This window comes from Contarinia nasturtii, unplaced genomic scaffold (genome assembly GCF_009176525.2).
Source record: "Contarinia nasturtii isolate CC-2019 unplaced genomic scaffold, AAFC_CNas_1.1 Cnas_scaffold_129, whole genome shotgun sequence".
Lineage (NCBI taxonomy): Eukaryota > Metazoa > Arthropoda > Insecta > Diptera > Cecidomyiidae > Contarinia > Contarinia nasturtii.
In genome coordinates this window covers 9545130-9563700 of record NW_022197486.1, presented here as the reverse complement: position 1 = coordinate 9563700, position 18571 = coordinate 9545130, and the positions used below count along the sequence as shown (strand labels likewise).

At 35.4% G+C, this 18571-nt stretch overlaps 1 protein-coding gene across 1 annotated transcript in view; it reads left to right on the top strand.

The window, feature by feature from the left end:
- Positions 1-707: 707 nt before the first annotated feature.
- The window catches only part of LOC116345691 (glutamate receptor 1-like), a 162893-nt gene continuing 145029 nt past the window's right edge, over positions 708-18571 (top strand). The window contains exon 1 of the mRNA XM_031775299.1: positions 708-2498. Coding sequence (XP_031631159.1) covers positions 2360-2498 — 139 coding nt within the window. The 5' untranslated portion in view covers positions 708-2359. The remainder of the gene's footprint in view (positions 2499-18571) is intronic.

Sequence of the window (18571 nt, the reverse complement as noted above, 5' to 3'; positions counted from 1 at the left end):
TTACACACATTCCCATTGAATTGATGTGAAATAGTGGAAATGATCGAAGTCGACCAGTGTAAATATTATCATGCAACAAAGTGGATTTTCCACACGAAAAGCAATATGCAATGAGAACAAGAACGAGATGCGAGCAATAGCTTTGATGCAATAACAAGGAGTCGTATAGAAAATATGGTGTCTATGCTGTTGAGAGATGGCAAGCGCATCGTATGCTTGATGGTAAGCGTTTTTCATTCTTGTTACTTTGTTATATGATCCTTTTAGCAGCACGTAAAATGCTGCTGTGATGATAAAAGCGTGCACACACGCAATTCAGTTGCACACTGGCATGACGAAACGACTGAACCGACGAACGGCAAAAAGCTAAAATCAAAAGCACAATTCGTAAGAGTTGTCCAAAATATGCGAAGGGGAATGATTCGATGTGTGTGGAATATGTATCACACTGGTTCGTTCAATAGCGGCACACACACACACACACATCATCGGTAGTGGTAAAAGTCCTCCTGTGCTTTGTACTCGATGCTGCCTGTGCTGTGCATGTCCATTTGCGTTTCACAAAAGCGTAGCGTAATCGTTGGCATCGTGGAGCATAGAAGTGTGCTGTTTTGGGGACGCACTGTCGACTGTGTGTATCTCAACAGCTGGATAAAAATTGATGCACAAGATGAAAATATCTTCAGTTCGCTTCGGAACATCGTGCATTTTACAAGCATTACACAATTTCCATGAGAGCAAACATTTTTATCGAAAAGCGTCGCTGAGATTCTCGTCATTTTTCGCAAATATTGAAAGCAAACGCACGCACACGAAATCGTTTGTCGAACGATGAACAGTTAAAGTCAAGCATGTGTCGTTTGTCAATTGTGTGAGAATATTTTTTTGGTGTACAGTTTCTTTTTTTTCTCTTTTTGACTCAGAACAACGTTCATAAATTGATTTTTGCTCGAATCATAATCACCCATCGCAACCGAATTCAAACCCGAATATATTTATTGGAAGTGTTATTCGATTTCAGTCATTGGCACCGAAACCAATGCGCGCACATTTTGTAAATTGTCAATCTCCTTTATACATATTCAATCCGAGTTTTCGAATGGTTAAGTAATGGCAACTAAAATAATTATCAACGGCGAAACCTACTGAATGAACTGGTTCAGTGGTAAATTAATTGCGTTAACGTTATAAAAGGTCCTTTGCCAAACTATTTTAAGTAGATTGCCTGCCATCCGTTAAATTTCAATTTGCAGAAGCATTTCGAAATAGCGAAGCAGCGGCAACGAGTACCGGGGATCTTTTTTTTTAGCTACGGTGTTGGTGGTTAAGTTCTTGTCAATATAGTGGAAATGTGTAAAAGACGAAATTGAATGAAATTATGTCGGCTATTCCAATCTACACAGCTTACTGTTTAGCTTTTTGTCCGTTTACTCGATACAACTAGAAAGCGCGCGGTACATTTATTTACAAACACTGCTTACGATTTCAAAATATTTGAGCCGATGCAAGTGAAATGTTAGTGTGGCATTAAAACAGAATTAAATATAATTAGAATTGGTTAGATCGTTTGATAGCATCATAAGACATTGTGCATTGATTACTTAACTTTAATTGACGGCAATCCCATTTTGTTGAATAAACGTAGTCGTGGTGACGACGCTTTAAATTGAAAATAATAAAAACAAAACAAGAAACAAACTAACAACTAAAAACAAATAAATGAAGAAACAAATTGCATAAAAAAAGAAGTTTTAGTTCGGTTAACGGGAATGACTACATTCGCACATTAACTTGTATCATTAACTAAAAGAAAAGACTAAAGGTAAAAAGTACCGCAAGCAAAAACACTTTGTTTTTTTTTTAATTCACTTTCCTTCTTGTTATTTATCGTGATTTTCTTGACGCTCATCATAACGGTACGCGCATTTCATCTTACTTGAACTGTTTAAATAATAAAGTAGCCAAAGACAATTTGTATTTTCTTCCTGATTGAAGCACAAAACTTGTTCTGTTGATACGGTGACAAAACTTTAAAGTTTTCTTCAGCACACTGGATGCCAGAAGAGAATTTACGTTGATGCTACGAAAAAAAAAATAAAAAAAAATGAATATGAAGTCGTGTTTTCTTTTTAAATAAAATTTAAAGGTTCAAAAGACAGCAAAAAGTAGAGAAACAATTTTTGGTCCGAATAATTTGAATTTCAATGGTTTTACGCGCAATTGCACAAATTGCAGCTTACACCCGATTCACTTACGATTATATACGATTGCCGATGCAGCAAACAAAGAATAAGTGAATGAACACAATAGATCATATAATCGAAACGTAGCTACAAACAAACAATTTTTGATTGTTATCATGCATATCATTTTCTGCCGCCGTCAAAAAGTCAACCGCCGAGAAATAGCAATGTCATCATTGCTTTTCTATGCAATCATTCTACAAATATTTGCACACGGATTAAACGCTCAATTATCGACCGAAAAAATTCCACTGGGTAAGTCATTCATACATATTACCACCCGTTTATTATTCTTCAGTTCCGATTTCATCATCGTTGGTTCTTTAGCGTTTTTCGTAGTGATTCTATTTGTATGCTGTTGCCTTTTCGGTGGTTTCTCTTCACGTTCTTAGTGTTTCTTTTTGGTGTAATATTTTTGCTTTTCTCACTTTTATTCTTTTTGCGATATTCGTGTCGTTGTATGTCTGTATTTTTTTGCCTATATTTTCCATTTCATAACCATATTAAACTAATTTGAAAGTTTTCAGTTGAGCTCAAGCTTTTCAGTTCGGTGAAAGTGTGCTGAATACTGATCAGTCTCGTCCAAAGATGAGCCTTTTTACGTTAACACACAAATTGTTCCTTTTGTTTCCACTGGAATTTTGTTTGTTTTAATTACAATATTTATCTTCCATTTCACGTTCAAAAGTGTTGAATTTGTTGGCATTTTACATACAGAACACAAACACTGTATTCCCATCATAATAAAATTTAATTTATTTTGAAAATCTTTTATTGTTCTCACATCAAAAATTATCGCAAAGAAAATGGAAATATTTTCGTACTTAGAGTGTAGGTGATAACATAAATAGAATATTTGATTTTTGTTTTACAAGCATTTCATTGCATCGATTTGTACATCTTCAACAGTTCCGAACCCTCCAATTGAAACTATCGTCAAACACATTGAAAGTCTGTATTAAATTCCAAAGAATAACAAAAACATTCAAATGGTTCATTGTAAATGCATGCTTCGTTTTTTTTTATTCAGTGACTAAAACAATTAGAATTATCGAACGAAAAACATGTCGAATAGAGTCAATGTCAGTATGAATGGATTGAAATGATGAAAACCATAACAGAGAATCGTCATTATTATTTCAATTTCTGTCATTTTCAAAATACAACAATCTCTGCAATCCATTGATTATGCCATGCCATTGTTTGACAAGCACGTTCCTTTGATTTTTTGTTTGTATCGTTTGCTATTGAATCATATATTTTTTTCGGTTGCGAAATAAATCAGTCTTGGCATTTTTCTTGTCAACACGATTTGACAGTTAGCACAACAAAATGAAGTGCATTATTTTAAATGACAGACAAAATTATTGGGAAAAGAAAATTTGGGAAATTCATTCTTTTTTTTTCCTTAAATCAAATGAAATGTATAAAAAAAAGTTCTAAAAATAGGAAAAAAAAATTGAAAATGCAGAAAAATACACTTGATTTTTATTCCCCAGAGTTCTTCAATAATTTTCGAGTTTCATTGTGTCAGCTTAGTTCTAACGATTTTATATTTTCAAAACATCAAGAAGTCAATGGCATAAATCAAGCATTTGTGCTTCATAATATGGAGCTCAATCGTCTCTAACACCATTAAATCTCTTGGATTGAGAGAAAGACCCAAAAGTGCTTAGAAGAATGTTTGTTATTTTCTTTGCTGTTTGTTTTTCTATATGGATTTATTGTGCTGCTTATCGAAGTACACGGTAGAAGGTAATATTCCTGTCGAATTGGTAAAAAGAGACGACGACGAAGAAGAAGAATAAAAAAAGATGTTGCTGCCTCTTAGAGAATGCAGTAAAATATTTGTCAAATAAGGTTTCTTCAAAAATGTGCACGATTTATTCAATTTCTGTAGTGCTATTTAAGCTGCTCTGTCTGAAGATCACTTATGCAATTCTTGCTTAAGATTCATGAATATTTTATTTCGGCCACATTTTATTTATGAAGCTTAATGCCAGTCCATACATCGTCAACTAACGACAACCATTAGACGCAAAAGAAAGGAGGCTAGATGTGCTAACCAAACGTTGTAACGCGAATAGCAGAAAACTCTTGGACGAAAAATTCAATAAAATTTTAATTAAGTAACCACAAAGGAATTGTAAATGGCCAAGCAACATCTTGCTCTGTATGATTACGTTGTATTTTATCGTGACCATCAAACGGGCAACGTGCGACTAGTTTTACAAATGTGATGAGCGTGCGCGCGCGTGAATCTTTCACGTTTGTCTTCATCATAAATCTATTTACCTCGAGTTTTCATTAAAAAAAAAAAAATTCTCTCTCGGTTTTTCGTTGTACTTTATCCAGTTTCAGGATATCCCAACATCGACCAACCAACATTTTCCGAGTCGTCAACCAGCTCTTTCGTTCGCATTTTGTCGTTTTATTTATGCAGTTAATTTCAAGTGAAATTATCAAGTCTTATGAAGATTATAAACGAATAAAAAGTTTAAATATCGCTTTTAAAAGTAGAATGAGAGCGAAATACATAATGTGAAATGCGAAATGATGTGTTGAAATTTGTGATGGACGTGAAAATTCAACACGAGCAAAAGTGATATTCTGAATCAGAAACATTTCAAGAAAAAAAAGACGCAAAAGCACAAAAAAAACCAGAACAAAACGAAAGAATGGAAGAGAGCAAGAGATGAGGACGTGAACAAACACTTTTTTATCATTAGAATAAACCACGTGCTTGCCATTTTTAGTCGCTCGCGCGCCAGTCAGGCCGTTTGTTTAAGTATGGTGAAATAGAAAGATATGCTCAACAGCTCAACAATAGTAAATATTTGTCTGCTTTGACATGTAAAGCAAAAACACACTGTATCCACACAGACAAAAGTAATTAGAACTTTTTGCCGAGTGTTGGAGAGAAAACGCCAAATCTCGGTTGGAATTATGGTATTATATCGTAAGAAAAGTTTGCGTTTACGACAATGAAAATACGATTCACCATTTGTAACTTTCAACTTCTTCAGGTATGCGATGCCAGAAAGTACTGACCGAAAAAGTAAAACTTTTTTTTTCTCGCACAACATTTATAGAATATTTTCAAAATATTTGACAAAGAAAGCATGATTTGGATATTTCTTTACGGTGTACATCATTAAAAATGTCTGTATTCTCTTTTCGCATAATTGGTAACGATCAAAAGTAATGAACGATCGTGACGCCTATCTGTGGCGCATCGTAAACTATTGAACAACGAAAAAGTAACCATGCCACAAAAGTGGTAAAACTGAAATTCCATGCTATGACAAGTGTACATATGTTGTCGCCAAAAAAGACGTGCCTTCGAGTGACATTTCTGATGCGAACGTCATTGGGTAGCCCGAAACAGTAACAGAAAAAAAAATCGGCACGACTATAATAACTGTAAAAAAGACATCGCTATTCTTGTTTTCATTTTGTTTTTAACACGCATATTTTTTTTACAATCGACCGAATGTTTTGCTGCTGTTCACCATTTCCCCAAAGCGTATTCAATTTGCATACCGAAATTGGAACACAGCAACCAAAAAGAGAGCGAAAGCAGTGACAACAAATTTACACGCAAGCAGCAAATTCAATTATTCATTCGAACCGACTACTAACAATTGAATTCACAACAAACAACGCGTCGTTTTGGACATCCGAAGTGAATGTGAATGTTGGAACGGCGACGTCGGCGGTGGCGATGACGAGAGAAAAGGAAAGAAAGTGCGATTGAAAATGTACGCGGATAGTACGTGAATTATTGTCACCGAAATTGTATTTAGGTGGCTAAGATGCCGAGAGTACTGATGCTATTATTCCGATTTAACTAGATGCATCTGAAATAAGACCCGTTATCGGGCATTAATTTGATGAGATAAACAAGCAAAAATAATTAATTAATTAATTATTCTGTTTTTGGTTTTGGTCGGTTCGGTTCAGTTGTGTTGTATTGCGTTGGCGCTGTATTATATTGTTCGCTTGATGTCTTTTGTTTTAGTTTTATTTTCTCGCGCGAGACGAGCACTGTACGTGTATGTGTACGGTTTTTTTTGTTTTGATAAGTGTATAAGTGTGACTGCTTTGTTGTCTTTTTGGCAAGTTGTTTAACATAGTGCTTGCATCCCAGTGCAGCATGGGCTTATGTTGGGTGATGGTGTGGAAATCGTGTACACAATGAATATATCCATGTGAAAAGCATTGAAAATTCTGCCGTACTCGGCATCGAATTGCATACATGAGGCATCGAGGTACAAATATAATATGTTTTTCTACCACGAATGTTGACAACGCAACGTTTGTTTACTTGAGTTCGTATTTGATATATTTAAATTGTGTTTCAACAGCCGAAGCGCAAAGCGTTTTGAACTGAATTCGCGATAGAAAAAGTGTACGAACAACAACAACAACAAAAAAATGTCAAGTTGAAATTTGCTCGAAAGATTCACTACCATCGTTCTGAAGAAGCGTTGCGTGGTAGCTCATTTCTCCGAATTTCGCGTGTAATTTACTCATTGCATAACTTAATCTCTCCAGTGATTGTAAGTGAGTCTACAATTAAATCACATCATGCCATGATTTATGCTTTGTGTGCCACAAATGTGAACAACAGAAAAATGAAGATAAAACGAGCGCGCGTTGTATATATATATAATGCGCGACCCCATCATGCACACAAAGCCATTGAGAAAACGAAACAAATGTGACAAATTGGCTGTTCGAAGCAAAAACATCATACTTACAATCTGCCAAAGATTTTCGTCAACATTCGCATACGCATACGCATTTCCATATGGGAGTGTGTGTGTGTATGTATCCCAATGTATTTTGTATGCTCTGTTTGGATTTAATGAGCTTCAAATTGTATCATTTGCTGTAAATCATTTGCAATTGTTTTCGGCACTTCTCTTTTTCTCCTTCAACTCCACACAATCAATTTTATGCTCGTTATTTTTCGTATGCATTTGATGATGTACGCGCCATTCTTTCGCCATATATTTTGATTTGAGTATGAATTGTCGTCGTTTTTAAAATTGCGTGAATGATTCACTGTCGCGCTTTGCCAATAGTTTATCGAAATTTCGACCAGTGTTCACCGTGATAATGTACACTAAAATAAAGGGTATTCAATGTGTTTTAAGAAATTTTCAGAAAACAAATGTAGACACAACTTTTAATGATTGACACCTCGGTAAATGTAGCAGAGAGAAAAAAAGAAGCGAGTGCTACATTAAAGTGAAATATACATAACAAGCCGATTTGCTTTTCACATCATCATATCATCACATAATCATCGTTTTAGCATTTTATCCGTAAGTTGCATATAGCACTCGAATATACTTCAATACCTATGTGTTATAAATGTGTTCTACTCTCGGTTTAATGGTTGTATGACGAGGAAAAACTGAAGCGTTCCGCATCTTAAGCAATCGAGAGTGCGGTGTGTGTGTGTGTGTGTGACGGTGTTTATTCATGCATTCGTTCATGGGCACATACTTACATGGACTACTCTAAGCTTTTTCAGCTAATGGTGCTACTAAACGGTTAATAACTATATTGCTAGCATGCTTTCAGTACTTTCAGACGTATCAACATCAGCAACGAAAGTAATTCACAATAACATGCCAACAACAATAACAACAAAAGAGCGCACTACTAGCGCTACATGCAGATTTTCACCAAATTAACGATGCTCTCTTTCACTGTACCAAGCACAAAAGCGCTGGCGAATGGAAGACCAGAAATAGAAAACATATCGAAAACTGCATAAAATAGCAAAATGTGTATCGTTGACATTCATGCTTCATGCACAAACATTCAACAAATAACACAATATATACACGCCTCGATGCAAACTGCAGCCATTCACTTGCATAACCGAACGCAAACAACAAGAAAATACGCAGTTTTTGTAACAAACTCAACAAAACTTGTAGTGAATGATTATGTAAATATCATACGTGCGCCAGGGATCAATCGAAAAACTACCATATCCCGACCACATTTTCTATAGCAAATGGACACATTTCTTTTTTTATCGCATCATTTTTCTGCCAGTAGCACATTTTCACTTTGCCTATGGAAAGTCAATTTCCATGGTCTTGTTTGGCATCAGAGAAAGAACGATCCCTGGACACAGCATGCATATCATCAGTATATTATAAGATGTATAAATGCAAATAGTTTGCCCAAGCACTAATGCAATCACAAACTGAGCACAGTTTTTTTTTATCTCTCTGCCACTCTCTCTTAGCTTGTATATTTCTGAATTTGTCTGTCTAGATAGATCTGCTGTTGTTGATACTGATGTTGCTGGTGATGCTCATATTCATGCTTATGGACACAAATACACATAAAACTTACACACATTTGGTCGTTTACTTTTCTGTCACTGTCACACAACTGAATGCCGCTATTAATATTGTGATGCTTCTTATTGCATTTTGGTTGCATATCCGTCACAAGTGATGGTTTGTCGACGACTTGCATGCGAATAAATCAAAATGGCACACATACATCGCGTTCAGTTAACTGACAAAATATGCTTTAGGGATGGGAATGTGAAAAGTACCTATGTGGCCATTGTGTGACACTTTAGTCATTTTTGCATTCGAAGTGGCAATAAAAATGCAATATTTTGACATTTTTATGTGCGCTTTATTGTACTTTATTAGAAAGTGACAATATGCAAGAGTTTTATCTTTGTCTATCTATCTCGATCTATGTGAAAATCTCATCTGTGTTCGTTGTCATCGAATTGTGTCACGGAATGAGATTTAATATTGTGAATTCAGTTTGGAAACAGCAAAATTATTCCCACATTTTTTTTTTTAACTTTTGAAGTGGATGAATGAAATAATCTCAAAATTAAACTCATCACAAATGTCGAATATTTCAAGCGATTTTATGATGGCGAACAAAAGGTCTTGAAGATATTATTATTACATTTATGAATGAGATGCAATGCAATGAAAGCTTTGTAAACGAACGTGGGAGGGCAGACAGATAAAATGAAACAAATAGTTGATCGTTGATGAATAAAAATGTAAAACTATGTGTTACAAGTAATTTTCATGCAATTTAACTCTTGATTTTGGTAAATGCACAAGCATCTCCATGTGATTATTTGTCCCCCTCCTTGCCCGTTAATTACAAAACCTTAATGGTGCACATTTTAATTTCGATGTGTAATAGCTGGCATTGGTAAAGCTTCACAAAATATGGAATCGGGCTTGAGCTTTGTTTTGTGCGTAGTACAAGTTCTCTTGTCATTCTGTGTGACTGATTTTTTTCTTTTTCTTCTTTCACATAATTTTTGATGAATTGAAATACTTATGCGAGATGTACAATTGTACATTACATATGTTCATGTTGAATACATCATTAAATACGGGACGTATTTCCTCTTTCCGCACGTCAATCTATCTATCACTGCTCAAAATGTGCCAGCTATCCCAACTGCACATTCGCACATATCTAGGTAGTCAATGTCGATATGTTGATAAAACGGCAAGTGTGTAATTTGCAAAATGCAGTGTGTCTGTTTATTCAGATACTACGTACAGAACGAGAAATGCTTCTCTTTCTCTCTGCCTGTCTCTCCCTTTCGTTTTACCCAAATATCGTATACTTTTGATAATGCATGATTTGCATCATGTGTAATGGGTAACGTTTTTAAACCCCACCGCATCCCCTTTGCTTCATATGCATTCACACCGACATCTCCTTTTTCATCTCCATAGAATATGCTCAACCAACTGTATACCATTTAATTAATTGTAAATTAACATTGCAATGTGTATATAAAATATAAAGTTTTTGCTGTGCTCATTGCTCTGTAAGCGCGCGTGCTATATACGCATATGTATAATTTACATATAAATAGCGGAATTTGTGCTCTTCTACATGTGTGTTGAGTGTACGTTTTGATATATTGTGTGTGTGCTTGTGTGCATTGAATGTGGTGGAATGTTCTTGAGGAAAAATCAAACTAAAAAAAAAACAGTGATAGCAGAAAACGAAAAAGCGCCAGAGCAAAAGATTAGCATGGAATGTTGAACTTTTGAATAGATTTGATATGATTTAACATGCACCATCGTCGCAGTCATCGTCGGTGTTGTTGTTCGTCGTCGACGTATATTTAACGAGCGCTTTCGCTCAATTTTTCGAGTAGCGATGCATAAAACATGTAAATTCCAAAAATGATTTTCAAGAATAATAGCTATGCGTTTGGTTGGTAACATCGTTTGACGAAAACAATATCATCATGTAGATTGGCTTTACTTTTCTTGCGCTTCTGCGGTGAAAACGTTACTGAATTTTCCGCCGAACAAACGAATGAACGAAGGAAACACGGGGAACGGGAAATGTATAAGGGAAGAGAGACAGGAAGCGCGAAAAAACACATTCGACCAAATAAAAGAATAAAAAAACAACAACTCAAATGCGGAGCGACGTTTTGTTGAATATCTATCTTTTCACATCGATGCCTTTTCCCCTCATCGGAATCATCATGTCGATGCTATTTAACCATTTAACATTCAGTTTGGAGCTAACTTTTTGTTGGATAATGCCACCAAACCAAACCCCAATGAATCAGTGCAATTTTTGTGTACAATATGCTAATTGATTGAATATTTAGGTATTTGAAGAATGCTTTAATTTTCATTCTATCCTGTCTACAGCATTCAATCTCCTCGCTCATTTTCATGCATAGTTGGGCTGATTTTTCTCACTCCTCCATAACATCCGTATCGTTAAACGGAAAAGCATTTATAAATTGCTACTTGCCAATTTGTCGTTTAAACATTCTTTGCATAGTTTTGATACGTCGTTTTCACATGTATTTGATGCCGAAAAATGTGTGTAATTGAATGTACCTAGAATTACAAGGCAATACATAAAACATACAAATGTTTGTGAGAGATTACGAGTCGAGCTCATCATACACATACCGAAAATGCATGTAAGCATTGAAATGAAATGACAAAGAGAAAAAACCATTAATTATCAATTGGCCGATGTGTACAAAGCGTTTGCTGGCAACCAGAAAACGTTGAAACAGCCATGGCGAACCGCCGTGAAAGAGAGAAAATAGATTATAGAAATAGTTCATCATTGATTTATGTGAATCTGTCGGTTTGTTCCGTATTTTGGTAGTCCAAATGCCAGTCGCTTTTCATGCAAACAGCATGATTCTTTTTCAATTCGAAATTATGGCAAACAAGCATGCTGAATGGGCGAATAAATGTAGCAAAGCATCGTTAACGAATGTATTCACGGCGCTTACATTTGACAAAAGTCAAATATTCGTAATTTGACGGCTTTGGAATTTCGTTTGCAGTGCCATTCATTTATTGAGTGTGCAGATATCTTTACCAACCGCATTCCACGCATTCGCTCATACTCATTTTTTTTTTTGCTCTTTTTTATTTTGCATCACCATTCACCAGTGTTGGGGAAGGGGTATGTATTTTTTTTTCATCTCTATTTATCGCCGTTAATCTCAGCTCATTATTCATTTGATTAGAGTCGTTTACAATTACAGCTGCAATATTTTGGATTGACGCTCAAATATTCAAAGTGCTCATGTGTAACATGAAGAGATGCAACCATTTGTAAATCGAATCATTGCTGCACTGTTGTACATGCTGTTTAAGTTTGTTTTCGCGCAATGCAAATGTACGTTTGTACGTATTCGGTGAATTTCAGTAAATACCCGAAAATGTTGAGTGTATTGTAGGTTTTTTTCGCTCTCTATCTATCTCTATCGTAAGTTTAATGCTTACATTTAGTATAATGGCGAATTAAGCTAGTTGCAGAGGTAGTGTTCGTCAAAGGGATTTTGCACGAAATTATATGTGAATGCAAGCGAAGTTTCAAATGCATCCTTCACATATTTATTTGCCAAGGCATACATAGTCACACCACGTCGATGCTGTGTGTTGCAAAGTATATTTTACTCACAATTCCATTATATCTACCAACAATTTACAAGTGTTGTAAGCAAATGCGCTGCATAGACTATAGAAGCTATCGAAGTAAACATGCAACAACATTCAACATTTCATTTTAAGAGTGGTAAATGAGCTGCTATCGAATTCCTTGAACCTATATCGTTTTTCGCATAAAATTATTCGGGAAATTACCATTTAAAAAGCGGAAGCTCACATCACTCATCCATTTTACACGTATGTTACAGTGGTGGAAAGAGTTAAAGAGTGAAACGATAACATATGAAAGCTTGAAATTGTAACTATCATTTAATTGGGGATGGGCGAAAACTTGTTGCAAAAATTCAAATGATCCGGCTCATACGCTTGAGAAGAAAAAAAATGAATCTACATTTGCAATGGAACATTTGCGAATGACCATTCAGACATGTTTCGCTCAATTCAACGTAATTCAAATGAACGCGTTTCATATTTTGTGTAAAATAGTCTTGCATAAGAAGCTTATAATCGCTTCGCTATTCGGTGGAACAAAAATTATTACCATTTGCTACCTTCAATTGGTTCTTATTTTGGCTTTGGTATGCCAAAAATATGGGCATTTTCCAATTTAGTAGTTTTGATGGATCCTCTAATCAGTGGCATAAATTTTCAAAGTGGTTTTTTGTTCAAATGATCGTACGTAATTTATTTGAGTGTTGGATGCGTTAAGCGATAATGCGTCATCGCTCGCCTTTGATTTTATGAAAAATGTGTTCGGAAATCAATTCGCCGGTTGGTTGTGTGCTTCGTATGTGCACACGGTAAAATTGCTGAAACAATTCGGATGTTATCTGGCATAAAATACTAAGCGTTAGCTTTTAATCAAATATTTCGGCCCGAACGGGAGAGAGAAAGTTAACAGTGAATTTGTCTCATTGTCGATTCGACACACAAAATAAGCGAGCTGAATTCATAAACAATTTCCCATTGAAATAAATATTTTGTACCGAATTTGAATCGGTATTATTTGATCAATGCAAATTGAATTTCCAGTGCGGATTTGAATGGTTCCACCGCATTGCTTTGATAAGCATATACCCAAATATTTTGAAAATGAAAATGAAAGAGAAAAAAAAAAACGTGCGGCTGGGTCCATTGCACCAATATTATACTAAACAACACGTTAGAATGCGTTCACAAAATTTATATGAATACACGTGTCGTGTAAATATGTCAATTTAGTTGCGCATGAATCGGTGCTCTTTTGTGTACATATAGGCACATTAGCATTCATATTCATGTTGGACGATTCGTATTTTTTGTTCGATGTTGATCCTTATGAGGCCTTTAATAGTCGAATACATTTCATAAATTTAATTACCAAATCGTAATAATTATGGCGATAATGGTAATGATAACAGAACGCTCATAACGTATGATTACAAAATAAATTATATCGGACGATATACAAATGCAATGCAATGGCACACAAACACATTCATAATTCGCATTTCGCATTTCGTTTTGGTAGATGTGACATCGGGTTTAAAATATGACCACGTTTAATGGTGGCAATCGTAAAAATAACAACACACCAACATGCTGTTAGTGAATAAATAACCGTTTAATAAATTTTAATTTATCAAATTAACAACAATATGTAAATTTCCGTTTGACATTCAAACGATGTGAACCGGGTATATTTATGTGAGTGAACACAGCTCACCATCAAAATGCATGTAGTAGTAAATGTATGCTATGTGTGTACCTGTTATGAATAGCAAACACCATATCGAAGTGTGTGTATGTGTGCACTATAAATTGTGTATTGGAGTGTTTGAGATATGTATGTGTGTTTGATTTTATGCCGTGGATCCTTTAACGGCTATGGCTGCCCCGGCTGTCCAATCCTATCTCATCGAAAACAAATTGAAACAAAACTAAATAAATCTGCAAATGCGTCTCATATTCACACAGAGCACAAATGGATATGCACACTGCACAGCCAAAACTGTACAAACACAACTCGATCCAAAAAGCGAAATTCCTATTTATGCTTGTATATCCAGCGGTTTGGAATTCCGATCAAATGGTATTATTTATGCACATGCCAAAATAAAAGCATTCACCATTGAATTGCATTGCGAGGATGGAATTTCATTGTTTTTTTCATCTCTGTCGTTCAAATTGATTTGGTGATTGTCTTTATCTAGTGCTTTTTTGGCGGACGCTACCCGTGCCATTTTCATCATGTTCATAATTCAATGTTAAAGCTTAAGCAAAATACCGGATAAAAACCAAATATTCCATATGCGCCTCACCGGAAACATCGAAACCAACGCGCGCTCACAGCCACATCACACATTTACAAATACAAGCAGCTTTACATTCTATACAGAATCAAACCCAAATCTATTATAATCTATGTGTGTATGCGAAAAAAGTTATCATTTTAATCATTTAAATTTCCCTTCAACTTCCTACACCTTCACATCCTTTTCGTGCTCTTCCCTCTCTCTCTCTCTTTCTCTCTTTCGTTTACATACCGGATACAGTTTTCGCTTCAGATTTCCAACCAAGTGTAGATCTATTACTAATTTTGATAAATTAACACAGCGAACATGACATGTTTTTCATTGCCTCTTTGGCTCACCATTTCACATGGTAGAATCGATGACAAGTTATAGTGATACCTCTCACTTTTCTGCTCATTTTTCACATATCATTTTACCAGTAAATACCATGCTAATTTAGCCCTTGAATCGAAATTTCAAATAAAAATCAAAACAAAGTAGATTTTCTTTATTTTTAAATCAACCTTCGATAAAATGAGAAATATGATTAAAAAAACGGTAAAAGTAATCGTTGTCACGAACAGCTTGGATTTCTATTATTCGATTGAACAAAGTATCACGTAAAAAATGATGTGTGTTCAATGCCCATTGCTGTGTAAATAAACTATAAATTTGTCATTTGTGTGGTATATTCTGATGCGTTCATCGCTCTAAATATATAATCTATTTCACTTAATAGATACCGTCGTATTCAACATTTTGAAAATATAAATTGTATGAGAATGGTCGTTTGCCTTACATTTCCATATGCAAAAGCCAATCTACGTATGGTGTTTTTAGTGACGCACTAGAAGTTTTTGGTTGAAAAGGCAAACTAATAAGTTGTGTGAGTGATCGTATGCGTTAAGTTACTATTTCATCTATTTTCAGTATGCACTTGCACATGGCAACGTCAAAATTATATTTCCATGGTGTACATTTCATTTTGTACCCTTATCATGCGATATTTTGGTGTGAATGGTTGGAATAACGAAACGAGAAAAAAAAACAATGAAATAATAATCAAACATGCAATTCTCTCTTTTACGCTCCAGAGTGTGAATATGATTTTGTGGAAAGCGTAATATTTTTGCAGCATTACGTATACACGTGGAAAATGAACACGTCTCTGACGCAATGATGAATGACTTCGTCTTTTTGACAGGGCGTTCATTAAATTTTCACAATATTTTCTCCTAATATTTCAAATGGCATGGATAAAGACAGTGTTATGTAGAGATTTTTAGACTCGGCGCCGATGAGTAACCGAGAACAGTGAAACAGTGTTATAGCAATACGACGTGTGAAAGAGAGCGAGAAAGGAAAGTGTTTGTTTGGATTTTGGACCCAATTCTATCTATTTCAATGTTGAAATCCAAAACGTGAAATGTTAAACCGTGCTGCTGTCTATTGAATGTAGCACATTATATGTTCTTATGAATCGAATGAAAAATCAAAATACACAACGGTTTAATCTTGCTTGAAGCAAGCGCCCGTACAGTTGATCCTGTAGCGAGTCGTCTCCCGCGGGACCAAGACATTTTCGATGTATGCATATAGTTTTCAAGTTATAAAATGACTAATATGATGAATCTCATGATTCATGGGAATGAACGCAGAAGTGATATAGCTTGAGCGAGTGCAAATGGATTGCAATATCTGTCTCTAGATATGGAGTCATTGGCGAGCCAAACATGTTCAGCACCAAGAGTTGAAAGCATACTCAAACTATACGTTATGTATATTGAAAGCGGAATCATATATGAAAATGAGGGATAGAGAGAGAGAGAGAGAGAGAGAGAGAGAGCATGAGAAGAAAAACAACCCAGTTTTCTCTCATTCAATGGAATATGGATCCATTATGGTTAAAACTTAACATTTTAATCCACTTGAATCACTTGACTTACATTCCCATTCTATTCGAAATCTTCGTTTTCTGTGGAAATGCAGTGTAATTTTTCGGTGGCGCTTACTTATACGGAATAGTATATGTATACACACGGAAGTTAGAATTTGATGCAACCGATGCTGCTGCATATCTCAACGTATACACACAAATACCACAATGATGACTACAATGACGAATGTAACAGATTTTCCATGCCACTTTGACTATTATAACTAAAACATTGTGGCGCATTCCAATTCTCACTCCTTTTCGTATTTCAATATTGTTTTCTGCTAGTTTTTTCTTTCGTTTCTCCCATTATATCTCGCCCGTTCTCCATATTCGCATTTTATTCGTTCGAGAGAATGCTCTCCTTCATTCTGTGTTTCTCATGCCACCACTCCGACGAAGAATTGATGCGGATTTATTGTGAGTTAAATCAAACTAAAATGTGTGCGGTTGAGTTTATTCACAGTGTGTATTTAGATCGAGAGTACGCCACGCGGTGCATACACCAAAGTATCAAAAGCTACACTTTACTACTCAACACTTGAAATGCTAAAAGCAAAAAAACCAAAAGTTTTTCGTTATGCATTCAAATCAAAGTAAATATTTTCATTTGTGCAGAGTTTTGCACTGACACAGTGTGCATAAACGTGTGCACGTATGAGGGAACGAACGAGCAAGCAAGCAATCGAATGAACGATACACACCAAACTGTAAAGTCAAGAAAGATAAAAAGAGTCGAATAAGTTAAATAATTTATACGAGTTGGTGCATATTTTAAAATTTTGTTTTCAATTCGCTTGCAACGCTGGCTCATACCGAAAAACAATGGATCTTGTCAACACCGAGTTTACGTTCCTCATCTCAATTTCATTTAGTTGGCATGCCACATTTAGTCCACCCGTTAGCCCTTGTGCCCGCTGTCATCATGACCAGTTCCCACACCTTCATTCTACCATTTTGACAAAAAATAATATCAAATGAAACATTTACCGTTTCCTTTATCCGTTCTCATGCTACTTAAAATGTATTCTATGGTTATTAATTCCACACTTCTGTCCTTCCGTTAGTCTTGGTTGCATTAGTAAGGTAGGGTGCTTGGGAGCTGCGATGGCGTCCTTGTATTTAAAATTTGGTTTTAAAATTTAAAGTGTTGATTTTCCTGCATTTTGGCTCGACTGTTTTTGTTTTTGTTGGTTGTTGTTGTTTTTTTCTTCTTCTTTTTGTTTCATCTTTGTTCATTTCGGTATTCCAACCATTTGGCATTATCATGTTCTCACCAGACACTTTTTTGTGTGCTGATGCATTCGATTCGAACTCATACCAATAGTACTGCCAAGCAGACATTTTAAATTGGCTATTGTTTGTCTATTTTCTTGTAAAACGATTAAAAATTCTTCGATGCAAATGCGAAAAACTTAAATTCAAATGAAATTCTTGGTGAAATGGCGTAAAATGGCTGTTAGGATCAGCGCCAGCGAAATCTCTCGAAAGCCATACGAATAATTAATCGAAGCGAAAACAACTTATTGCTCGACCATAATAATGGTAGAAATAATAATAAAGAAAATATACATTTGAGCTATAAGAATATAATGACGATGAATAGAAAGATGCAAACGAATCATTTGCACACACAAAAAAACACCTCCTTCAAAAAAATTCGATTTAACTGTAAGTAGTTTTAAGCATATTGGCCATTAACCGACATAATGAGCTTCAAAGTACCGCGCTGTTGAACTGTATATGCGTCCACACAATGTGTACGCTGACAAAATTAATAGCCACCGACCAGCCAAAACAATTTCACCAACCAAAAGTACTTTGGTTGACGTTGTTACCGTTGAATTTTTCGGTACCCACGCTATATTACAACAACGATCCAAAGTGCACTTGAACAACAACGCGCATCACCCAATATACTCTTTACGCTCCAAACACTTTTTGTGTGATAATATTAAAATAAATGTTCGCGTAACGATAAAAGTGTTCATTGCGCTTGAATATCGTTAAAATACCACCACTATGGCCTGCCATTGTTCAATTTTTCGGGCACCGAACAATCAACGCCAAAAACAAAAACAACTGCAAGATAACATGAAGTAAATATAAGCTCAACAACGACGTGATAATGAAAACTTTGGCTGA